Source organism: Teleopsis dalmanni, chromosome 1 (genome assembly GCF_002237135.1).
Source record: "Teleopsis dalmanni isolate 2A chromosome 1, ASM223713v2, whole genome shotgun sequence".
Classification (NCBI taxonomy): Eukaryota; Metazoa; Arthropoda; class Insecta; order Diptera; family Diopsidae; genus Teleopsis; species Teleopsis dalmanni.
The window spans coordinates 20,550,830-20,576,594 of NC_051846.1; the positions used below are offsets into that span (position 1 = coordinate 20,550,830).

Genomic DNA, 25,765 nt, shown 5'->3' on the forward strand with positions numbered 1-25,765 from the left:
GGTTTCGTGCAGATTTCCACATATCCAGCAAAAAATAGTTAAAAAATAGGTGAGTATGTTATGCGCCCATTCGATTGTTGCAGATATAAAATATTTTTGAATTGTTTTACGAATTTGTGTCAAAATGTTTGCCAATATTTTGCAATGTATCTCGAATTGAATTCATTACGTCTGTCAGACATACGTGTTTAATTGCTCAAGTTGTACCTAGTAAATAAAAAATCCCATTGTAGTCAGAGTAAATACATTAAGGCGTGAATAGTTTTTATATATAAATATTTGAAATTACAAAAAAAAAAAACGGAAGAAATATATGAGTAGAAACTATACAGTCTTCTCCGCAGAGGTGTTATAAATGTTCACCAGGAAGTATTAAAAGTCTCAAAAGAAAAGGTTTTTTTTTTATTTTATTCTTCTATTTTATTTCATTTATTTTTATAATTATTATTATTTATATTTTTTTATGGTATTTTATTTTCTTTTGACTATCTGTAGAGTAATTACCTGAAACTTTATATTTTTTAAATCCATGCTTTATCACGGCGAAAGAAGTCGGCGAGATTAAAATATAAGCTCTGTGATTTATTAAATTTAAAAAAAAATTAAAAGTCTGAAAATTTACTTTGTATTTATTTGTATAGACTATCAAGAATATTAAATTTTTAATTAAATGAACAGTAATTAGTATTTTAACATAAGAGACGTAAAACAATTACTATTATTATTCGAATGGATACTAATATCCTGCGTTGTGTAAAATGTATTATGTTAATCTACTAATATTATCTATCATGGATTAAATCGTACAATATACTCTGGTACAAGTTTTTCACACTTTATGATTTCTGTAGGTGTTCTGTAATCTTCAGTCCAATCTTCGAAGGGTTATAGTACACAAGTGAAGAAACTAGTTAATCCATTAGGAAACCGTTTAGTTAGTTTATCTAATCTTAAATCAATACATACTGAGTCACAAGTTACCATTGATATTCTTTATATATTTATTTATATTTATAGATCTTGACTTTATGACCGAATATAGTTTATATTCACATTTATTTTTTGTTTGACAGTCATGCATAAGTACAGTCGCTGCAAGTACAAAAGTAAAATAAAAAAGAATAAATAGTAGTATTTGCAGAATATATTATATATATATATAAACGGACCTATTCTGTGCACTTGACAGATTTGTCAAATTCTTTAATAAAATTTTTGATTTTTATAAAGCAGAAAGCTTTTTGGTATTCTGGACACATCTTGACAAATTTCAAAGCTCAAGTACCAAGTGCTTCTCACCACACTATGGTGTAAAGTGTTTTGTATAGAAAACTGTTCGTAATTGTTCGTAACTGTTCGTAAAAAATGCTTGTAAAGAGCACATATTTTAAGTTGCCAAAAAGCATTTTTCATGCATTCAAATAACAATAAAAAATATGCTTGTAAAGAGCGTATATTTTAGGTAAGAATATTTGTCATGCATGCAAAAAATAAAAAATGCTTAAAAAGAGCATATTTTTATAGTTCCCAACAGCATTTGTAGTATTGACAACTAACAAGGAAAAGAGCTTTTTATTTATGTCACAGAATACCAAAACCTTTACAGTAGTCAATTTTGACATGTGTCAATGTTTGACAAGTTTATAAAGTGTACAGAATAGGTCCGAAAATATATATGAAACATATATAAATAAATATATTTCTTTAAAACAACTTATATATTTAATAATTATAATGATAATAACCGAAGAAAAATTACGGGAATTTGCTTTTCCTGTGAAAGATAATAGCTTTGTTTGTATTAGATAATTCAGATATGCGATTTTTGCAGCTAACTGATAACTTGAATTTTAAGGCCCAAAATTGGAAAGATTTTGTTGATACCGACACTGATGTATAAGTGAAAAAAGCACCAAGGTCGACATCTCGACCTAAGTTTAATAGGTTCTCTCAATACTACAATATACATATAGAGGAAGTTAAAATTCAAAAAAATATTTTGAATGCATAATGAGAGTACAGATCTCAAAGTCGCAAGTCAAAACTCCTGAAGATAATAGTAATATTGGTTCCGGACAATCCAAATATTTAATAATACTGGCGTTTTTAAATAATACATTTTTCTAGTAGAGATTGCAATGAAGCACCATTAAAACTGTGGAAAAAATATTATTTCAAGACAAATGCTTATTGAATATACGGTAATATACGTCAGTAATGTCATTTATTGCATTGAATGACAAAATCTATGTCTTGAAGGCCAGATCAGCTCTAGTTCTATTGAGTCAGCTTGAGAAGACTGTTTTGACATTTCTAAATACTATTTAATTCTCTGATTAAATCATTAAATCCTGATCGTTAAATATTGATTCATTTTTTTTTTGTTTATATACAGTTATTTAAGATTTTATTTCTCCTTGGTATATTCCCTCCCATATGATAAATAATTAAATAAAATATATAACAAATTCCGAATATTTTTTAAATCTATCTAAAAATCTGAATCAGTCATCTATTCTAATCGTCTAGATCTACAGATCTGAAAGATAATAGAAGAAAAAATTTGATTGCTTTACATTCCCTCCCATATGATAAATAATTAAATAAAATATATAACAAATCCCGAATATTTTTTTAAATCTATCTCAAAATCTAGATCAGTCTTCTAATCTAATCGTCTAGATCTACAGATCTGAAAGATAATAGAAGAAAAAATTTGATTGCTTTTTAATAGATAGATTTTTAATAGATAATGCATTATTATAGATAAATAATATTAACATTTTAATAGAAATTTTGTATTATCTATTGATTTTATAGATAAAGTAAGAACCACAATATATGAAAGTATAAACCCTTTTATACTCCTTTCAAACAAATAGAATGTTTTATGTTCAATTACATATTTTCGTTAGGATCATAAAAATCTATTTTCAGTTAATTATGTTATTTTTGAAAACATGCGGAAATTGAAATATATACTTGAAATGAGGGAAGTACCTTTGAAGAGGAACACAGTAGATATAAATATTAACAAAATTTGTATCAACTATCACTATACGATATTGGATATATTTATAGTTTAATTTCTTAAAATATTTACGAAAGTGAAACATAGTAGTACACATGTGCCATATAATATCACTATAAATGTTAAAAACTTGATAGCTAAATAAGCATTATTAATGTTAATTAAAAACTTTAAATTTTAAGGTTTCTTGGTATATCAAGGGACTATACTAAGATAATAAAAAAAATATTTTATAATAAATCCTTTTTAGAATTATTTTATTTAAGTTATGAAAGCGAAATTGCTTCCATGTAAGAAAAATGAAAGGCTTGGTATTGCTTGACAGTTTTTAAATCCTGGTGATTTTTAATTAGTTCACTCTTCTTATAGGAGAATATGTTTGGTTGTTGGAGATAACTCCTACCTGCTTATAGTGTTAAGTTCTTGATTATATATAGAGATGTTAGTTGAAGAAAATCTTCCATGGCAATTGTAGTGCCATTTACCTTACCAATTTATCTGTAATGTTTATGTGTAGGATTCTTTTAAACATATTTTCATAATTCTGTTTGGTAACTGAAGTCTAGATGGTAATAATCAAGTGTCTTTTCTTATCGATATGAAAAGACATGTTATAATTCGATTGCTTAAACAGTGTTACTTATCACTCTAGAAGAAATTTTGTGCAATTTAGGTATTATAGGTAATGCAAAACTATAATATATTGAAATGTAAAAGTTTCCGACCTTCACTCTATCAAATAAAATATTTTCCGTTCAATTACAAATTTACTTACAATATAAAGGATGTGTTAGAATAACTATAACCTGTCCACTATTTGGTATCATCTACTCATATGCAAAAAAAATCATAAAAATTTTTTATTATATTATTTAACCATACACTTAAATAATTAAATAATATAGCACATTTTTTAAACACAAGTTAAGACTGAAATATTTGTTGGAATTGGGAGAAGCTCCGATGAAGTGGAATTCAACCTATAGATATATATCAAAAATACTTTTTCAACTATCAATGATCTATATTGGATATATTTATAATATATAGCATGCATAATATCATGCATGTGCCATATAATATCACTATAAATATAAACTTGACAAACGTTCTCTGACTCTGACTTTCAAGCTAGGGGAAATGTAAATATATCTTAATTCGAATCGATTAAATCGGATTAAGTAAATAAAATCAAAACAAGTAAACCGTATTCGTACATAATTATAATCTAAGATAAAATTTTAAGTGGATTCTGCAAAGCATTGATACATATAACTCAGATGTGAAGAAAAAACTACAAGATATATGTTCAAACAATATGTATAGAAAAGTATAAATTTAGGGAATTTCTAAAGAAATATTACGGCTCTGTGGTTTACTATATGATTTGGAAGCTGATAGAAGATGGCAATTTTCAGTTATTAAAAATATATTTTAAGCTTTATAGATACTTTATTGATAGGTAAATGATTAATAATATAATCAGCAGCCTAACCAAGAAAGTTAACGTTTTTGTGAAGTTTGAACTTATTAAACTAGATAAGTTTATAGGTCATAGATCGATGTGCAAAAGCTTCAGTTAATTTAAATATATTATTTGATTTGATATCATACTTCACGAAAAGATACGCGCAGTATAGCTCCTTTAATCTCAAAATGGAACCCGGTTGGATCAAGAAGAAGACCGCGTCCAAAGAAAACATGGAAGCGAATTTAGATACGTGGCACGAAATAGAGACAGCTGGAAACTTTTTATAGAAAGATTTAGTTTTTGGATATGCAATCAATATCTAATTGTATGTGTTGTATTCCTTTACTTAACGTATTATATGATTGTAGTTATAAATGCAACTCTGGCTGGCATTCTTAATGGAATGACAGTTTTTACGGAAGCTTTTAGAGATATATACTGAGCTAAGCAGGCATCTTAACATAATGCGATAAATGAACAATAAAGAATTGATATAATAGTATGTGCTTTTAGAACATGTCAATATAATAAGTTATAATAATTTGATTTGATAATAGTCACTGATACCTTATCAAAGTGACAATTTGTGTATCGATTCTTAATAATATATGACATTTCTAGCTCATACTTAAAAATCAACAAATCAGTACTCAAAACCGTACATATTGCAAACTCCAGTTACATTTTTTATTCACAGCATATAGTTGACAGAAAGTAATGAACCATCGGCAACTGGGTTTCAATGATCAAAAAGAAGTTTGGAATCTTAAGTCGAACGACTATATAAAGTCTTTTAATAGTTTTACTTCTGTCAAAGTGACACAAAGATCTTTTCATCAGCAATAGACATAATATTATTATGTTGAAGCTATTTGAGCCAGTGCATTTGAGCAATTTTACTCTTTCTTAACTCGAGTTATTTTCAAAAATCCTCTTTACGCCTTTATTAGATTATTGTTTATCACTTAATCAGTCTAATAGACATAATGGATCAATACAAATCTTCTCCTCTGGGAGGTATGCAGATCTGAGGTCAATTATTGCTTAGTCTGATGAAGTGATGAACAATAATCCAGTCAAGGCGTAAAGAGGGGTTTTGAAGAAACCTCAAGTTAAAAAAGAGTATACATAAGTGCCTAAGTGTACTAGCTCAAAACAGCTTCAACATAATACAAGTCGCAGTGCCATTTCCATAAAAATAACAAAAATGTTAATAATAAAAATATAATAATAATACTATAATGTGAATATAATTATTTATTTTAACAAATTGTTTAAACTAAACAATCTAGAGAGAAATATAGTATTAGTTTGAAATTGATGACTTTTAGTCTGTGAACATTTTGCAAAATATCATGTTTTGCTTGCATTTTTTAATTAATACTAAAAATGTATAATAATAATTATATAACTATAATAAAAATAAATTAATAATTAGTTGAAAATGTTCAAAATAAGATCAATAAATTATTTTTCTAAATGAATTTTTTAATAGTACAAAAACATAATTTAATAATTATCTCGTTTTTTATTATTTATTCTACTACAAATGATTTATTAGACTGGTTATCTAGATTTATTAATACTAGAATTGTTTTTTATAATTTCAAACTTTAAAATATTAGTTTAAATGTAGTTTTTAAATTCGTATAAAATACTAATTATAATAGATATGAGATACATAACCTACAGAACTGTTCACATAGACACTTACTCTAAATTAATTACTTAGTAACCATTCATTTATTTACTAATTATTAAATATGTTTCTGTATTGTAGATAAAATCCAATACACATAGATATTTAAAAATATAGACCAATATTAAATTGTCTATAGTATTAACGAATATTGTTACCATCTTCATCTATCTATAATAGATTCACTAAAAGTAGTTGTACCAACTTTTATTCGATTTGCTCTATTAGTTATGCAGTTTGTTACCGGTTGGACTTGTAGTACTGCTTAATGATATATGTATGTATATGGTCTCCGATCAGCTTAAATAGTAGTTCATCGTTAACATCAATTAGTAGAATAGTTAAAACAGCCATTGGAAAAGACTTCAAGTTCAGAGAAAATAAAATAAATTGACGAAAAACCGAATTGAATGATAAAAAAAATTTATTATAATTTTGGCATTACAGTCTATGGCAAATCTTTGCTTAATGGGACGATAAAAAGTGTATACAATAATTCATTGAAAACATGATCCAGATAATAGTCAAAGAATACTTTAATATATTCAGGCGGGACTTCAGTGATTATATCAGTGAAATAAACTTTTTTCATGCTCTGGTCATCCTCTTATGCTCTTTTATCAGTTAAAAAGATTGTTCCTTGGGTTTAACCCTGTTCCATTTTCTGGAGAGATTCCCATTGCTTTCTCTTTAATTTTTCTTAATACTTGTCTATTTTTTGCATTCCTTTTGTACGAAATTTATTTATCATTTTTTGTGTTTTCCAATACTTCTTGCCCTTTGCTACGTAATCCCTTTACTTTTATGAAAAGTTGTAATTTCACATCGAAAATCATTCTTTTTACTCTTTTATTTCACATTTTCAGTAGTTGTCCATATCATGCTAAAAGACTTGTAGTATAATTGCACTATTTCTTCAAAAATGGAGAAAGTCGGACTGTCGTTATCATTAGCAACTCAAACAGAACCATAATCGATGATTTAATATTACTTGTGTGGGTGGACATAGTTTGAACAGATTTTGGTCTTTAAAAGAAATGTTCAATAACTACATATATTATCGCCAGAAACAGAGATGCGGACCAAAGTTTTTGAAATCATTGCTCTATGCAATGAGTTAATAACAAAATGAATGAAGAACTGTTCCATGACTATATAGTCTTCAGAAACAGAAATAGAACTGTGGCGTGTTTTTTATATCATGTGATTCATTCCCAATAGTTCATTTTCTACAAAGTATTTGAAGCCATTGGTTTATATGGTCAAGTTTACAATGAAACCAATGAGTCATCAAGGGAACTGCCGAGTATATATATAATGAATATATAATTTTCAGGAATATAACTGAGAAGTGATTTTATAGCTCATGTAATTTACTGCCGATAGTACATTTACTGTAGAAGTATTTCAAATCATTGGTATATGAGACCAAATAAGCAATGACATAAATCAGTTATTAAAGAAAGTTTTGTTCAATAACTATATAGTCTCTAGAAACAGAGTTGTGGTGTGGTTTCTTAGATTATATGATCTATCGCCAATAGAAAATTTTCTGCAAAGTATTTGTGTGATTGGTGCGGTCAAGTTATCAATAAAATCAAATAAGCAGTGACATGAATCAGTTATTAAAGGAAGTCTTGTTCAATGACCATATAGTCTCCAGAAACAGAGTTGTGGTGTGGCTTCTTAGATCATATGATTCATCGGCAATACAGAATTTTCTGCAAAGTATTTGATGTTATTTGATGGATTCTTAGATCATATGATTCAACGCCAATAGAGGATTTTCTGCAAAGTATTTGATGTCATTGGTTTATGCGGTGATAATTAGATTAAGATTATGTGATATACCGCTGATAGTAAAGGCTATTGGACTATGTCCAAAACTAACAACGATTCATAGCGTGGAGGCAAGCATTTAATGATCGAATAATTTGTTTTAAAGATATTATTACTATATAATATCTAACTGATAGAAATCAATGATAGTTGTAAATTCCATAAATGTATTTATAAAGAGGTTTTTTCGAACAGTAGTGAACTACAACAACAAATATTTTATTTTTTTTTATATTATTTTAATTAATTTAATTTTTGACTGATCATGCAGCTGTTCCGAGTATTGCCAAATACTCATCATCAGTGGTCTTGGAAATAATTCTTGTATTTAATTATTCGTAAATAATTATTTTTGAGACTACAAGTACCAGGAATCGAACTCGGGTCCTGCCAAATGAGAAACTCAGAATGTATGATAAATGTATTTATCAAACAAAAAAATATTTAAATCTTTTCTGTTCTAAAATCTAGTTAACTTCGTTTTTTTTGAACCCACCTTGTATTTCTTGAACAGTATTCAATCAACAAAAAGATAACGTCGCCTATCCACTGAAGTAAAAGTTTGTCTTAAAATTGACATGATTTAAGCTCTGGGTTTCAAATTTTTTTTTTACTTTTTTCAAATCCATTTTATTAAAGTTAACAAGTTTTGACAATTATCGTCAGCAACCATTGCAATAATTTTTTGACTTATATCATATTTATTTTATTCTAAAGCTATGACATTTTAAAAATTAATAAAAATAATACTAAACGTGTATTTAATCACCAACAACAATAGTTGGAGAAAGATGCTCGTCCTCTGATAATAAAAACAAAGATTAATTGAACAAACACGATTCCAAGACAAAAGTTTAGTGTTTGCTTTGAACTCTTATAGATACTGAAAGATAATAATATAATATAATTATAAATTTGTGCATATATTAAAAAAAATTATTTTTAAAAACTTATTAAATATTTAGTAGTATAATTCCTTGATACTGCATGTGGTTCTCATATCTGCTTTTAGGTATTGTTGCTATTCTTGTAATCCAGTTAGGAAATTTATAGCAAGGAAATAACCTACTCAAATAAGTCATAAGAAAATTTGATTGGTATGTCTATTATGCGATAATAATAGGAAATTAATATCCAATAAAGTTGAAGCCAACTGATATATTACATTAGTTGTGATAAGCACAGAATTACCTGCTATTTTCTTACAAGTATTCCAGCTTTTTATTTAAGAATATTTATTTGTTCTGAAAAATATTGAATAATAGGAGCTGTCCAAAGTTGGAGAGTGGATTTTTTTTAAATTCTTTAAAAAAACAAGAAAAATTGAAATATTTGTTATAATTTATCATAAATATTTGATGATATTCAGTTCAATTATTATATTTATAAATATTTGTTAACTTTTCTGACAATTCAAGCGGTATCCCTAATAGGGATAAAAGAGATTTTCTATATGGTCCCATCCAACATAAGTTGTATAATTTCTTATCTAAATTTTTTTTCTTTAAGATCAGCAATAAATTATTGATTACTCCATATTTTGATAAACTTGAATCAATTAGTGCTAAACTAAGTGCTAAAATTTTAAATAATATCATCATTAACTGTATCACATAATGGCATCAGATACTTTAATACAAAAGTTTTAAGCTGGTTTCCAACGCGATTACTTCTGCAGCGATCATATAAACAGACAACAATCCTGATCGAACAACTTGCGGAGTTTACCACCTTATACAGGACATTTATTGTCTACGAGAAAGCTTTCGACGTCCTATGAAGGGAAGTGATATGGGCAACGCTGGAAATCAGAGATATACCGGAAAAGCTAATAAATGTCATTAAATGATGGAACCATTTGTAGGGTACTGCACGTAGACGATTAAGTGATAAGTTTCATACAGTTTCAGGAATCAAGCAAGGTTGTCTGCTTCCTTCGCTTCTTTTCATTATCATACTTGATATAAATCAGGTTGTGGATCTCACCCCGTAGAGTATACAGTGAAAATTGAATAAAAGATTAAATAACCACGCATTTGCCTATGATTTAGTTCTGCTCTCACAGAGCCACAATGAGGTATAGTGTATGATCAACTCCATATCTGAAATGTTGTATAAGACCGACTAAGAAATAAACTGCAGTAAATAAAAACGACGCATGTAAACTCCCGCAATAAAACTCCATACTCCGTAAACTATTACAGGTTAGAGTTTGCCGACGAATTTGAGTAGTGTGTTGACCTCGAATAGTGGTATTCCGTAAACAATCACAACTTAGAGTAATCCGACAAATTTGGGTATCTCGATAGTGTCGTGACCCCGAATGGTGGTACTGCTCGCGATGTGATAAAACGTCTAGAGAAAGCTAAACGTACTTTTGCTGTACTTTCTCCAGTTTGGAGATCCATTGTCATTAGAAAAACAACATTTTTAATGCTTGCATTAAGAAGGTACTATTATATGGCTGCGAATCCTGGCACATGACCAACACTTTAAAACAACAACTACGATGCTTCGGCGACCGATGTCTCAGATGCATCATCGGCATCTTCTCGCCTGGACGTATCACTAATGAATGTTTGACTAGTTAAAAATCAAATCAATCAGGCGGGTTTAGTGGCGTAAATATTATATTTAATATAAAAATGTGGTAAACAATACAAATATTACCAAATATTGGGCTGGGCTGGCTATAATGTGATAAATCGATAAAAATAGAATATTTAGTCCTTTTTATGGAATACGTTTTATTAGTTTATGAAAGAATTGTAAGTGCTAGGAAGCCAAAAACTTTTTTTATTGACTACTTAGAATATAGAACAGCCGATCGCTATTTTTACTCAAACTTAAAAATGGTGGAAAAATCATATTTTTTAAGTGAATCCCACCAGGAGAAGGTCCCATCAGCGTAGTTTTTTTAGTATTTACTAAGAAACTTTCGTAAACTAAATAACATATTAAATCGATGGCTTCAAAATTTTGCAGTCCCCGCTAGAACTATAATATTGTACTTATACTTAATGGTCACAATGGTATTTTTTGTGCGAAAAAGCATGAGACCGCGACAAACTAATCTATATAAATATATTTCCTTGTAGCTTATGATGACTAGCAACAAAGACAACACGCTGTAGATCTCTGCTATGGTCATCATGTCTTTTGACGTCAAGGTTATGTCATCAATATTTTATTTATGATGTGTGTGTTTCTGAGAGAAGTAAAACCACATATGAAATATTAATTTTGTGGATTTAAATAAAATGTGCGTTCGACTCCATGAGTGTGAAAAACGCAAATTGATAATCGGTTCTAACAAGTTGCCAATAATATTTCACTTTTGTTTTGAAATTCAAAATATCCAAAAATGTATGCTAATAGTTTCGTTTACGAATTAATTTTCATAAAATTTGCCAAATATTTTTGATTTTCAGATCAAATAAATATTAGTATCAAAGCTAATATATGTAAGATAAAAATCTTGTACACAGCAGAACTGTTGAAAGAATATTGTCATTCAATCCATTGAAGAGAAATAGAAATGGAAATGGACATATATACACTCACTCGTGGTCATACAAAATTGATTGTGAACGCCTACATGTGAGATTAGTTCAGTGATCTTACAGCAGCAAGTTTCATTGAATATATTTGAAGTAAAAAGTTACTTATTTCTATTTTGTTTATTTAGATATAGATATATTTATCGAGCTTTAGGCTATAAACTAGTAGAAAACATTTTAAGCAGCAGAGTTAACAGATAGGGGCGGTTTTTGCGAACCCCTTAAAAATAGTTTTTCATTCGTTTTTTACATAAAATTAAAAGAAAAAGAAAATTATTGATACTCTTCTTATCAATAAATCATTTTTGCTCGGTTACCATGGACTCTCAAGCCGTTAAGGCATCTATTCCGGTAATATATGTATAGAACTATTTTAAAGCAAACACTTATTAAACACTAGAAAATCAAAATTCCAGTGCTGGTAAAACTGTAGAAACTAACACTACAAAAATAGAAGCATACCGTTAGGCGAGCTGGAATTTCCATTTACTTAGCACTTTAACTATTAACTAACATACAACCCAACTTTGTGAGGTACTGCCTTTATTTCCTTAAGCCTAGTACTAGCGTCCATACTAGCATCAAACTTCATATGGAAAAGAAATGACTGATATTGTACAGTCTTTTTTTATATGGAGTTTTATGCTCATATTTTATACAAAGTGGATATTAGTACTAATTTTTAGTTGGGATGGGTCTCTGTTATGCAGGCAGTCCCATGACGAATGTTTCGGCTTCTTTTGTTCATAATCGAAATTTCTATTTTTCCTCATTCCCAATTTTTAGTTTATAAAACAACAAAAATTTTATAATTAACGGGACCATGCCTGTCTGCATAACATAGTCAATAGTCTAAAATTTGATATTTTTTAATTCTTCGCTTATCAACATCTCGATGAATACTTTTTTAAACTTTATGAGTTGTATCATACAAGTAATTAATTAAAATAATTGATGCACAATATGTATATTCTTTCAGAGAAGCACAGTACTTAAGAGAAACGTAAATAACCTTTACTCGTTCTTTTAATTATATATTATTTTATTATTGACAAAGTAGGTGCGTTTTTCTGACTCAGATATAGTAAAGTGATAGATAGATAAATTCACGACGTTATTTAAAAAACCTTTTTTTAAAGCATCTTCTGTATGCTCTTCGATTTTTACTGTGTACTACAATTATTATGTTTAAAAGTTTTATGATGAAAACATAAAGCATGATGTCACATTTTGTTGGGTTTGATGTTTATATTGGATCTTTGTAAAGTTCCAATTAACGTGTTCTTATTATAATTATTAAAAAAAAATAGTGCAATCAAATTTAAGGTAATTATAATCAACCTAGATATGATTTTATTTGCTAGAGAATTAAGTATGCACAATAACTATTAAGATATAATTGCTTACAAAAAAAATTAAAAAAGTCATACATGATTACGAGGTATTAAATTTTAATCACACAGACTAGCATCCCTTATAACCAAAATATTTAACAAAGTTTATAATACAAAAGTTTACAAATTTTCTTTAACATATGATATATAGAAAAACTCTATCTACAGTTTGCTGGATTTTTCTAATTTCGGTTTTGGGCCAAATCGTTTAATAAAATTGTTTATTGGTTCAATTACCAATTCAGGATTGTTCATATGTAAATGATGCGAACCGTCACATTCAAAATATTCAAAGTTCGGTTTTTTTGTGAGAATATCAAATACCTCATCATAATACTTTTTCTCTTCGAAATATGAAGAGTGTCGTGCTTTAATAAACAAGTATGGACATTCAATTCTTTTAGCCATTTCCACACATAATTCCTGTGAGCCTGCAGCATAGTTATAGAATTTTAATCTACGGTCACGGCAAAAGAAATATTTGTTTGGATATTTTTCCGATTTTTGTATGTGACGCGCCAGCATATGGTGGCAGATATTCTTATTCACTGAATGGAATGTACCAATGAAAATTCGTTCAATGAGTTCATCATAAGCGTAACTTGGCGGTTCAACATTGCTTCTATTACGTTCATCCTCACGTAGAAATTCATCCATGCGTGTTTCCATGGTACGTATGACACTGCTATATGGACGCTGATGCGGTTTTAGAGCATCAATAGCAATCACCATATCCACTTTATCTGGAAATACTGCAGCGAATAAGAAGCCAATAATTGCAGACATTGAATGACCAATAATTGAAACTTTTTCCCACTTGTATTGTTTCATGATTATGCGTATTATGTACAAATTGTCGACGGTATTGTAATAGCAACCATCTGGTAACCGAGAGGAAAGTCCATGACCAGGCAAATCAATTGATAGAAAAGCTACTTCTGGTGGGAATAGGGGAACTAATAAATCATATGTTCCTGCATTGTCCTGCCAACCATGCAGGCCTAATATAGGCTGAACTGTTTGTGGACCGTACCATTTGCCTGAAATGTGTCCCCAAGGCACTGGTATTGTTACTTCTGCAAACTAAAAATTCAAATATTAAAGGTCAAAGTTTAAGTCAAAGCACGCCAACTAATTACCTCACGTAGTGGCTTCTCGCCTGTTAAGTCACTTGCGTCACGATACCTATTCGTCATGACGAGAGTGTCATTATAGTTTGATGAACTATTGGACTCCATAATTTTGTTGTGCTGCAATTAAGTTACTAATTTAATTTTATTTTATAATTAGGTTTATGAACATTGGTTTTAGAGTTTGCTTATCTATTATTAAAATATGATTTAAGATTAGTTAAAAAAAAACAACTGAGTTAAGTGAAAAAAATCTTATCAATTCTCCTTATTTTGTGAACTGTTTTCCTATGCCGCTAAGACTAAATTCACAAGAATAACTGACGTTAAGATACTTTAGAAAATTTTAATGGATAAATATAAACAAACATTAAAAATTTAAATAATTACTTTAATGAAGTCAAAACACCGACCAACTCACAACAAAGTCAAAACAATACTCGACATCCAAGCAACATAGGTGATATGACAATATTGTGCTGTTCTCTTTGAAAGTACGCGAGAACAAATTTTATGCAGTAGAACACATAACAGAGTCGTATTCAAAGTGCACATTTTCAGCAATATTACCTTTTTGTATAATTACTATACACACTATATATATATATTAGTCATGAATAATTAATAGGTTAGGTTAGGTTGTCAATAACATATATGTTGCTTTTATTAAATATTTTATAATTGCACAAAGTAATAAATGATATATTATATTTTATCACAAATTGCAATGTAAACGAAGTATTCATACTCACTAAATTCATATTAAATAACTTCAATGTTATGCTATGTTTAGACTATTGCATTTAATTCGATAAATATGCAATAATAGGTCTGTTCCACGAGCTACTCATAGTAACACATGAGTAAAACAGAAGTAAAATTTACACAAAAATACTTGAAAATTTGCTGGTGGATCGCGCTTGTGTATACACAGTGTTTACTCAAAGTTACTATGAGTAGCTCGTGGAACAGACCTAATATGTGCCATATTCCCACAAAACATATTCAAAATTCATGTAAAAATATGTTCGACAGGCTCGATAAGTCTACATGTAAACGCAGTATAGTCTAAATTATGCTAAATAATTTATATAAAATTTTAAAACTTTAAACTTTCCATGTGAAATCTTTATACTATGTTCAGACAGCCAAATTTCCTTAATTTCATAAAATTGAAATTAAATTAATTTTGAAATTGTTCATACTGCCCCAAACTAAGGAAATCATATGTTTTTTGTTTACAAAACCATTTTTAAAAATTGCATGCTCCAAACACCATTTAAAAAGTTGATTATTATAACTATAAACAGTAGTTTTATTAACTTTAATGGATTTCAGGTATGTAAATAATTATTTTTCACTCTATTTTAAATTAATAATAATTTCAAAATATTTTCTCGGTTTTATTCAAGTCAACAGTCACTGATATTTATTTTAAAAAAATGTCACATTTTAGTTATCTCAACTTTATCTTTTGAATAAAATTTATTTTACGCATTTCAGCCTTCATTTCAACGAAATTAAGACAATTTTCCTAAATTTCGTTCCAACCTTAAAACTAAATTTTGTGTGGAAAACAAATATAACATAGGATATTAAGATTTTTGCGAATTTAAAGTGTGTTTGAACATAGTATAACTAATTAATAACTTTGAACTGTCAAAGCAGTTGCTACTTTTTTACATGTAATTTTCAAAAATGTATGTAATTGTTTAACTTTTCATATATATAAAAAATAAGAAATTTCTTTGTATTATTAGATCAAATTTTAGCACAAGAAAAGCACTCACTATTTATTAATTTAACACTTCAGCAATTTAAACAGAGTTTAATATGCTAAATTAAAATTGTGAAGACAATTTTAAAGTCACTTAAGTTATTTACTAAGTAAGCAGGGAGAACATACTATAAGTTTTCCTCTACCTTTACGTCGAAAACTGAAACTCGATTGTTTTCATGTTTGCCTCTCCACGACATTTCATTTACATGACAACTAATAGTGATAATAAATACATAAAATTTGAGAAAAACAATTATTTCACTTTCAACTTGAGCACGGCAACCCTGTTTTGCCAATACATTGAGCAACAAAAAAACAGTTGAGAAAAACTCTCAATTATTGCTTTTGACATATAATTTTTTTTTAAATATTTAATGTCACTGATTTATTAATAAGTGGAATCTGATTTAAACATTATTTATTTTTATTGAAATAATAAGTTGCATAAAGCTTTCGCAGTACTTATCGGTGTAAATATTGTATGGTTTCAAGGCCAATGTCAAAGAGCAAATGTAAAAGTGTAAATTAAGAGAGAAGTAATATTGGCCAAGATTGTTGATTTGTTTAATAATATACAAACAACAACTTGTTTAATTATGTACTAAAATAAGAAATTCGCGAAATATATAATCAGGTACAAAGTCCGAATGAATCAAACATACATTTTTTTATGAAATTAGTCAATCTGAATTTGTGATGTAAACTTTCATACGGACGTGTGAATTGCCTGACGACATTACGTGAGTTGCGTTGACGTCCAAGAATTTACGGAAATAAAAAATATTTATTAGTTTTGTGTAAGTTAAAAACGGTAATTATATTTTAATTAAAAAAACGTTATAAGTAAAAAGTGTATAGCTTTTATTGTCATAATTGTTGACATACATTTAATAAGAGAAGAACACAATGTGTTAAAAAGTGGCCAGTATTTGTATTTTATAATAATTTACCTGCTAAAGTGATAATTAAATATCTTAAACATTTTTGTTGATAATTACCAGACAAACACGTGTTTTTATGTCTGCAAAATTATAATTAGCATAAAGTGTCTCTTATCAACTGATAACAAAAATATGCGAGTAATACAGTAAACAAAATACTTAACCCTAGAACAGCTCCAAGCGCATAAATGTTTTATGAAAATCATATTTTTAATTGTGAAATTATACAAACTGATATTCTTTTAATAGTATTTTATTATTTGTTTATAAAGAGGTTTTTTCGAACAGTAGTGAAACACAACAACAAAAATTTTATTTTTTATATTATTTTAATTAATTGAATTTTTGGCTGACCAAAAATTCAGAAAAACCTCTTTATGAAATATAACAAGTTTGCTATTAAAAAATAATAGTCACTTTCGTCTGGAAAATTTGACGTTAAATTACAACTTATATTATTTGTTTATTTAAACGGTGATTAAGCAGATCATTAAGTTCAGAACTGAAATATTTTAGATTTTGTTAATATTGTTGCGTACGTTCCATAAATTGTCGTGGTCGTTCGTGATCCCTGGATCCTGTTAATCTCAATTTTCTCTAATCATAATTATATATAGAACTTATTTTCCAATAAACTATCAAATACTAAGAAAACTATTTATAAGTTTACTTCTATGTATTACTGGTCAATATATGATGATAATAATATATGATAATATAAAAATTATTGTTAATTGGCATTTCTTTTCCTCAAGCAAGACCGCCTATTTTATTCGGTGATTATATTATTTTGATATATATTTATTAAGAATAACTTGCCCTGATTAGTTTATTAATTTTTCCCTTTTATTATTTTGTTGTAATTAAGACTAAAACTGCAATTAGAATATTATTAGTTTCAGTTATATGATTAAAATCATATGATTTATTGAGTCTCTTTTTATTGTTGAAAATTCCATTAAATTACGCTTGAATGATGTCAAGGCAACCATCCGAATTTTTTCAAACCTATATAATACGATTTTATATAATAAAAATTATACCTGGTTACGATGAAATTATAAGTAAAATCATACAGCAATTATCAGAAGTACCAATATCGTTACTGAAGTTGAGCTTTAGCAGCATGGTTTCCTTTGGCTATAATCCAAAGCAATGAAAAATTTCTCAAGTGATAATGATTCAAAAGTTAAGAAATTTCCTGTCTTTGCCGTTAACACATAGATCAAAGGTCTTCTTCCGCAACTATCCAAAATTTTTAAAAATATACTTTTGTCAAATATGTTGTCAATAATCAATTAAAGACACGTTATATATAATCGCTTTAGAACAGGATATGGGATTATTGAGAAATTATTATTGAGAATTATTGCGTTTCAAATCAAACAATATTATTTAGCTGCATTCTCGGAAGTGGCTCATGGTTTTGATAAATCAATTCCTTTCTTAAAGTACGCATAAGCTATTCTTTTCATATAGCTACTAGACAATTTCAATTAAAACAATTTTTATTTCAAGATAAAATGATAAAAAGACTGGTCTTTCGTATGGAAGCGTACTCGGGCCATTTATTTACTTCATTTACAAAGCTACTCTCCTTTTTGCTCAAATCAAGTAAAAACGTATATATGTATATATATCTTGGAGTTATAGCTATATACTGCTAGAAATGTAAAACAACATCATGTCAGCATTGTAATCCAACAGGTTTCTAGATTCATATCAGCTTGATGTGTCAGCTTGTCAATAATTCTGCTAATTTGATCTCTTAATTAACTATTTAAAAGTCGAATACAAATAGACAAATTTTAGTAGGAAAGATACGATTCTAAAACAATAATAGAAAAAATTGATTCTTTCTAATTTTAATTTTTTTCTATCTTATCGTTTTATTTTCTTGGCAGGAAGAATAGTCTTAATTTAATTTGAAAAAATTTATGGTTTATGAAATAATAACAGATATTAATCGAAATATTTTAATAAATAATTTTTTATTAGAAATAACAAAATGCTGCCAAATACAACTGCTCGAAGGCTGTTCCAAAATCTTTGCCGTCAAAGCAAATTATCTAAACGCCAGAACTCTACTGCATCGCACAAACCAAGCAATATAGTAACAAAACATGTAGGTTAAAAAGTTTATTGCTCTATCTAAAAAACAACTAACATTATGTTTTCTTTACAGTTCGATGAAATTACTGTACCAGTACCTTGGGGTCATATAGCTGGAAAATGGTATGGCCCAAAACATGTACGTCCCATACTTGGTCTACATGGTTGGCAAGATAATGCAGGAACATTCGATACTTTAGCACCTCTATTACCACAACATACAGCCTTTTTAAGTCTTGACATGCCTGGCCATGGGTTATCTTCCTGGTTACCCGATGGCCAGGCTTATCACTCAATCGATTATGTTGTACTGTTAAGGCGTCTAATGGAAGAGTTTAAATGGGATAAATTATCAATGATAACTCATTCTATGAGCTCTATAAATGGTTTCGTTTTTAGTGCTTTATTTCCCGATAAAGTTGATATGTTCGTTGGATTAGATGTCTTAAAGCCAATTACAAGAAATCCCGACAAAATTGTTGATTCAATTTCAACACGTTTAGAAGATTTTATTAAAATGGAAAAACGTATGCGTAGTAAATCAGAACCTCCTTGTTACGAATGGGAACAACTTGTCGAACGTCTACATATCGGCACTGAGAAATCTGTTTCAGTAGAGTCATGTCAGTACTTACTTCAAAGGAATTCAAAACCATCACAACATGAGCCTCATAAGTATTATTTTGCGCGCGATAGTCGTTTGAAAAGTTCGATGTTTTATCCATTCTCGCGGGAAGTCCCATTCGAGATGGCGAAGCGTATAAAATGTCCACATTTATTTATTAAAGCATTAGGAGGTCCATATTACGAGCCAAAGGAGAACTATGACGATACACTTGAAATATTAAAGCAGAATCCTCTATTCGAATATCATGAAGTGGAGGGCACACATCATGTGCATTTAAATAATCCCGAAAGAGTAGCGCCTATTATAAATGATTTTATTAGTAGATGGAGGACGTAAAATTAGTGAAATTTCTTTTAATTTTAATTTGTTATTAGACTTAGGCTAATGTTTTGTTAACAAAGATCTTGCAAGGACGTAATTTAAAAAAAATCTTAAATAAGTAATAAATACAAATCTTTAATATAAATATTTATCTTTTAAATTGTTTTCTAAATTGTAACCAGCCAGACTAATGTTACAAAAAGTACTAATTATGACATATTTAATGTAACAACATTTGTTTTATAAAATGAATTTAACTTTTAAATATTAATTTAAAAAAAAGTTGTGTTAATTTTCTAAAATGCAATGCGAACACTATTATAACTTCAATCAAAAAACCATTAGCATTAATTTTTTGTAATATCTTTTTCATTATTGCATTCTTAATTTTCAACAAATAACGAGTCAATCTTTATTTTAAAATGAATAACTATTGATATCACATATCCATCATTAACTCCAATCTTTGATTATTTTCTTCGCATCTAATTAGGCATTCTTCATAGGTCCACTTAGGATAAACTCGTTTGTAAAGATACATAAAGACTGTGTCCTGCGAACGTAGCTGTCCATCGAAATAGCATTTCATGTGACCATGTGTGCCTAAAGATTCCTTAATATGTCCTAAACGACCACATTTTGTACGTAGTTTTACTGGTTTAAAGTATTCTACATCTTCCTTATTGAAGAACATATAACGTATTGTCGCGGATTTACGATTAATGCGCATAGGATGTCCACTTAGTACAACTCGCTTAAGTATAATACGGTCAGGATTACAATTAATCACACAACCCCTCGCAACCAGTGCCAAGGTGGTATCAGGATTTTCTTTAAATGCGAGCACCGGTACTGGTGGAAACTGTATAGGAGCAAAGAATGTAGCACAAACTGTTTCGTGTGGTCGGAAATAACGTTCAAACTAAAAAAAAAACAGAAGAAATAGTTATAGTTGTTTTTTTCATACAATGATTATGAACAAACCTTGTGTTTATCTCCGTTAGTGTGTTGGCTGTAAATCGGATTAACCACAAAGCGACGATAACCACATTGTATAATAATTCTTTCCTTTGATTTTATCGGCACTTCTGAGTCGGGTAAACGTTTGAGCACAACATTCATGATTGACATTTGATGTTCATGTGGTAACATGCCATAGACAATGACATTATTGGTGAGTTGTGCAGATTTGTAAGCGAACCATTTTGTTGCTGGCACATTAATGATATGTATTGTTATATACCAGCCAGGCTATTTGTATAAATAATAAAAATATTTCTTATTTATTTAATAATAATTGAATTGAGAACCTACCAAAACGCCATCAATTTCTTTGGCTTCTGTGATAATACGTCTCTTAGTGCGATCGAAGTTCTTGAATTGATAAATGCGTGCATAATCACTGGGTAGATTTTCTTTTGTATCCCAAGGTGATGTTCTGTGGGTAAATATTACAATAATACATATATATATAATAATAATAATAAAAACTAATATAAATAAGTATATATTAACAATAATACTATATCAATTTGCTTTTATACAAGATAGAGTCCAAAGTAAACAGATGTTTCTAGTCAGTGGTATCTGTAGTGAAACCAAAAGAAGGTAGTATTACAAATATACTTATCAACTGTCTATCACATTTAACATTTGCATCCAACACTGATAGACTCTCAAAATCTTGAGTCATTTGGACAAAAAGAACTGAAATGAATGCGTGAAATTTTGACTGACAACAGTATAAGATCCCTCATCACAAATACTTATATCCAAAAAATACCATTTACCTCGTCGTGGAGTCGAAACTATTAAAATAAAATTTTTAACATACCTGAAAGATTCCAGTCCTCTGAACTTTTGAAAACGATCTCTAGCTGCAACATCCAATGGTGTATCAATTTCATCCGGCCACAATTCATCTACACGTGCTTCTTTAATTTTCTTCATAGTATCTCTTTCCTCATGGAAATCCATTTGTAAATCATATTTTTCGTCATTTATAGCTACATCAGATACAGAAGCAGTTTCAACATATTCTTCAGTGTCTGAATCAGGTTTTTCAACTTCATCATCAAATGATTTATCATCGCATGACATAAACTCATCATCTTCATCTTCATCTTCATCAGCAATACTTTGATCATCTTCAACAGTTTCAACATCAGGTATCCACGCAGCTTGATATGCGCTATAACCTTTGGGCACACGTTTTATAAGTTTTGTTTTCTTTGCTTCTTTCTGTGCTTCTTGTATTTCTTCTTCCGTTGGCCATGTTTGTTCTGCATCCATTGGATCCGGTATATTTTCACTTTGTAGAGAAGTTTGCTTTGTAGGATCAGCTTTACATAAGTTGCGCACTTCATCCGTAGACATTTCAGCATTTCTACTTTTATCCAATTTGTAGGGATCTTGTGGTGCATCTATTTGTGACATTTGAAAATCACCTAAACCAGGTATATGCACTAAGCCGTTCACATCTAAAGGCGTGCCGCGTAGGAAACCAGTTACTTTTAGTGTGCCAAACTCATGAGTTGGATTACTATTCGGTATAAACTCTACCTTATCGCCGAAAAGGTGTGGTCTATTATTTTTATTGTAGAGCACATTTTTCTTTTGAGCACCAACACGACGCATGACATTAAGACCTATGTTTGGAAAATGTTTTAATTATATTAATTAATAGAAATAAAATAAAATATTTCAAAAAAATAATACCTTCAGCATTTGTATCTAATTGCATTATTTTTTCCGCTGGCAATAGTTTGGATAAAAATTTATATGCAGCAGCTTTAGAGTTTGCACGCCTTTTTGGATTAACCGATTCTAAATCCATTAAAGCTACAATAGGTGTTGGTATACCTTGTGCTGAAATCATGTTATAAATACGATGTCCCCATTTATCGAAGACATCATCTTCACCCATTGCAGCAGATGTTAATAGTAACGTTGTATCACATACTTTAAGATAATCCAATACAGCAACTTCATTACCTCGCCCAACCGGCGGTACTATGAATGCAAAACGTTGTTTGAAACGTGGTAAATTTATATAAGTAACACCTGCAAGTGAACGATCCACAACTGCTTCTTCATCACAATTCTCCAGTATGGCCAGCGCAGATCTTGGATCTATTTGTTTGTGCATCGGCAGTATGCAAACAAGAAATGGTGCTGTATTTTGACCACCCAATTGACGTTTTATTGCAAAAGATTCTTCTCGTTTATTCTTACGTAGCTGTAAATAAATTTGGTTTGTTTAATTTAAGTTATGGGCTTCTGAGCCAGTATTTACGTACTTGATTCAATTGATTGCGACGCTGTTCTTTTCGCTGTTGTTGTTTGTGTTTATGGGATACTACTTTTAAGGAAACTTTTCCTATGGCATTAAGAGTAGAGTAATTGTTAAATATTTATAATAACAGAATTACGCATATTCACATATAGAATTACCTTTCTGTGCATTATCAATAGCGCCTTTAGAACGATGCCTTCCTGTTTTATGCGCCTTATTAGTTTGCTTTAAGGGCCCCGGTCGATGAAAAACTTTATCAGCCATGATTATTTAATTTATTTTGCCAATATATTAAAATAAAATTTTAAAATTGGCTTTATTTACTAATTTTTAAAACATGTGCTAGGCTTTGTAGTCAACACACGTTGTTGTTAGCACACAAAAGAACAAGACAAACTGGGTTGCCTATGAACTAAAAAAGTAGTGGCCTAAACAGCATAATATAATAACATGCGACCAAAGATTTGTAAAACTTAAAAAAAAAAATAGTATGGAATTATTATTATTTAATTAAATTAAATTAATATATTTTATACCAAGCGTTTGTTGTTTCTTCTAAACTTTATATATGTGAGCTCTGTGTATATATTACTCTATTGCTACTACTATTGCATATAACATCTTCCTTCGAGCAAGCAGCAACACTGATTTCCTTTGTTTTGGGAATTTTTATAAAATCATATCAGCAATTATATACACTGTACAAAATTAATAGCAAAAAATTATTTAAAAATATCCCTTCGAACAAAAGAATAGAATAATACGTTTATGACATTATAAACTATATACCGTATGTATTGCACATATAAATATATATATATAATTTTACAGGTATTTAAAATTTTTGGTATAATATTCTTAAACTGTTTATATCCATTAGATTTGTTGATTTGTTTTTTACTCAATGTGTAGTTAATTCATTATATTGTTAAAAAAAAAATTTAATATTATTCGTATTAATATAAGAAAATAATCTATAAAATATTTCGGAATAATAAAAATTCTATTTACAAAATTCTATCAAAATTATTTGTGTGAACAGAAGAGAATTTTTCATATAATACTTCTTAATATATATATATATATATGTATGTATAAAGTTTTAGCTATAAGCATAAACTTTTATAATAACTGCACCATTTATTTGACACATTAAAGTTTATTAATTATTAATAGAAGGCTCACTTTCTTATATCTCATCTAATAAAATTAAATAATTGAATTTTATAATCATGTTTCTTCAGTAATTGTTTTAAAAATTTCTTGGTGAAATATTTTTTCTTAGACTATATTTGGATTTTCTTTAAAGTAACTTAGTAGCTGGCGAGATAGTAGCTAACGACTATACCTTGGAATCTGTAAAGGATTTTATATATCTAGGCTCCGCTTTAACAAGCAAGAACCAAATCAGCCTAGAGATTAGATGAAGAATGAATATTGTCAATAGGTGCTAACATACTATGGGCTTAGTAGGAAATTGGAATTGGAAAGTTACCCCAATCTCACGACAGACAAACCTTACACTCTATAAGTAGCTCATATGTATGGCACAGAAGCATGGTTGCTATCAGAGAATGATGAAGTAGTGTTGGGAGTTTACGAAAGAAAAGTTTGGAATTGGAAAGTTACCCCAATCTCACGACAGACAAACCTTACACTCTATAAGTAGCTCATCTGTATGGCACAGAAGCATGGATGTTATCAGAGAATGATGAAGTAGCGTTGGGAGTTTTCGAAAGAAAAGTTTTAGTTCTTTGTAAGATCTTTGCTTATCTACGAGTTTGCGACAATTACCGCTGAAGCATGGACGTTGTCACGAATGTATAAAGCAGCGCCAGAAGTTTTAGAGAAAAAAAAAATTCGTGAGATCTTTGAATGAACCATGAGCTGTACGAGCTTTATCACGGCATTGTTATAATGCAGCGAATTCACATCCAGCGGCTTCGCTGTTGAGCTATGTCGAGAAAATTGATAAAGATCCTGCAGTAAAAAAAGGTATTTGATGTGTCACTTGGAGGATGAAATCGTAGAGATAAATCGTGTCTAAGATGGAGTTATCAAGTTGAAGAAGAGTTAACTGCATTTGATGTATGAGAGTGGGGAAAGCGCGCCTGGAGAGGACTGCTAAGTCAAGCCGAAATACGGTAATGGATTGTTATGGCCAGTTAAGTAAGTAAGTAATATTTTGTTATTTAGATTTTATCAGAAAGTTTTGGTCCGTTATTGTGCACACTTACTTATCTGTCAAAACTTTTAGATTTTTATATCGTTTTTATATTGATTGATATTGATACATTAATTATATTGAGTATATTGTTTAATATTTTGTATCAATATTTCAATTGTTTTATGGGGTCCTCATAATTCTTGGAATCATCATTTACTATATCAAACAAATAATAATATAATCAGTAATTTAATATAAGCATCTTAGATAAGTTAATGTGTACCTGAAAAATTACAATCCATACTGCATCTTTATAAAACCATTAAATGCAGACTCTCTCGTAATTGTATCTAGCTAAGTAGCTAAGTACCTCTGTATATGTTAAATATATTATGAT

General features: G+C 29.1%; 3 protein-coding genes across 6 annotated transcripts; 1 reads left to right on the forward strand and 2 right to left on the reverse strand.

The window, feature by feature from the left end:
• Nucleotides 1-13,064: 13,064 nt before the first annotated feature.
• Nucleotides 13,065-14,630, reverse strand: LOC119670010 (probable serine hydrolase). Of its 3 annotated transcripts, none has more exons than XM_038080287.1 (3): nt 14,546-14,630; nt 14,134-14,244; nt 13,065-14,077 (listed from the first exon to the last, which is right to left on the reverse strand). In XM_038080287.1, exons 2-3 carry the CDS (start codon nt 14,230-14,232, stop codon nt 13,157-13,159), a joined length of 1,020 nt encoding a protein of 339 aa, XP_037936215.1. In that variant the 5' UTR covers nt 14,233-14,244; nt 14,546-14,630; the 3' UTR covers nt 13,065-13,156. The 3 variants fall into 3 exon arrangements, with proteins under 3 accessions (XP_037936215.1, XP_037936059.1, XP_037936134.1); XM_038080131.1 differs by having other exon boundaries at nt 14,515-14,622; XM_038080206.1 differs by having other exon boundaries at nt 14,538-14,607.
• Nucleotides 14,631-16,274: 1,644 nt separating this feature from the next.
• Nucleotides 16,275-20,051, forward strand: LOC119670201 (probable serine hydrolase). 2 transcript variants are annotated; one of them, XM_038080404.1, is made up of 3 exons: nt 16,275-16,701; nt 18,844-18,970; nt 19,031-20,051. In XM_038080404.1, the coding sequence occupies exons 2-3, from the start codon at nt 18,854-18,856 to the stop codon at nt 19,919-19,921; spliced, it is 1,008 nt and encodes a 335-aa protein (XP_037936332.1). In that variant the 5' UTR covers nt 16,275-16,701; nt 18,844-18,853; the 3' UTR covers nt 19,922-20,051. The 2 variants fall into 2 exon arrangements, with proteins under 2 accessions (XP_037936332.1, XP_037936409.1); XM_038080481.1 differs by lacking the exon at nt 16,275-16,701 and adding an exon at nt 16,859-16,983.
• A 275-nt stretch (nt 20,052-20,326) lies between these two features.
• On the reverse strand, nt 20,327-23,578 carry LOC119669929 (pre-rRNA-processing protein TSR1 homolog). Its single transcript, XM_038080019.1, has 7 exons — nt 23,360-23,578; nt 23,206-23,285; nt 22,625-23,144; nt 21,741-22,554; nt 21,221-21,344; nt 20,891-21,157; nt 20,327-20,828 (listed from the first exon to the last, which is right to left on the reverse strand). Exons 1-7 carry the CDS (start codon nt 23,463-23,465, stop codon nt 20,346-20,348), a joined length of 2,394 nt encoding a protein of 797 aa, XP_037935947.1. The 5' UTR covers nt 23,466-23,578; the 3' UTR covers nt 20,327-20,345.
• Nucleotides 23,579-25,765: the final 2,187 nt, after the last annotated feature.

Coding starts and splice junctions, on each gene's coding strand:
- LOC119670201 (XM_038080404.1), top strand. CDS start 18,854: ATGCTGCCAAATACAACTGCTCGAAGGCTGTTCCAAAATCTTTGCCGT. Junction 18,971..19,030: donor GCAATATAGTAACAAAACAT/GTAGGTTAAAAA, acceptor TTTTCTTTACAG/TTCGATGAAATTACTGTACC.
- LOC119669929 (XM_038080019.1), bottom strand. CDS start 23,465: ATGGCTGATAAAGTTTTTCATCGACCGGGGCCCTTAAAGCAAACTAAT. Junction 22,555..22,624: donor ATTAGATACAAATGCTGAAG/GTATTATTTTTT, acceptor TTCCAAACATAG/GTCTTAATGTCATGCGTCGT. Junction 21,345..21,740: donor AGAGGACTGGAATCTTTCAG/GTATGTTAAAAA, acceptor ATTTACCCACAG/AACATCACCTTGGGATACAA.
- LOC119670010 (XM_038080287.1), bottom strand. CDS start 14,232: ATGGAGTCCAATAGTTCATCAAACTATAATGACACTCTCGTCATGACG. Junction 14,078..14,133: donor GCGAGAAGCCACTACGTGAG/GTAATTAGTTGG, acceptor TTGAATTTTTAG/TTTGCAGAAGTAACAATACC.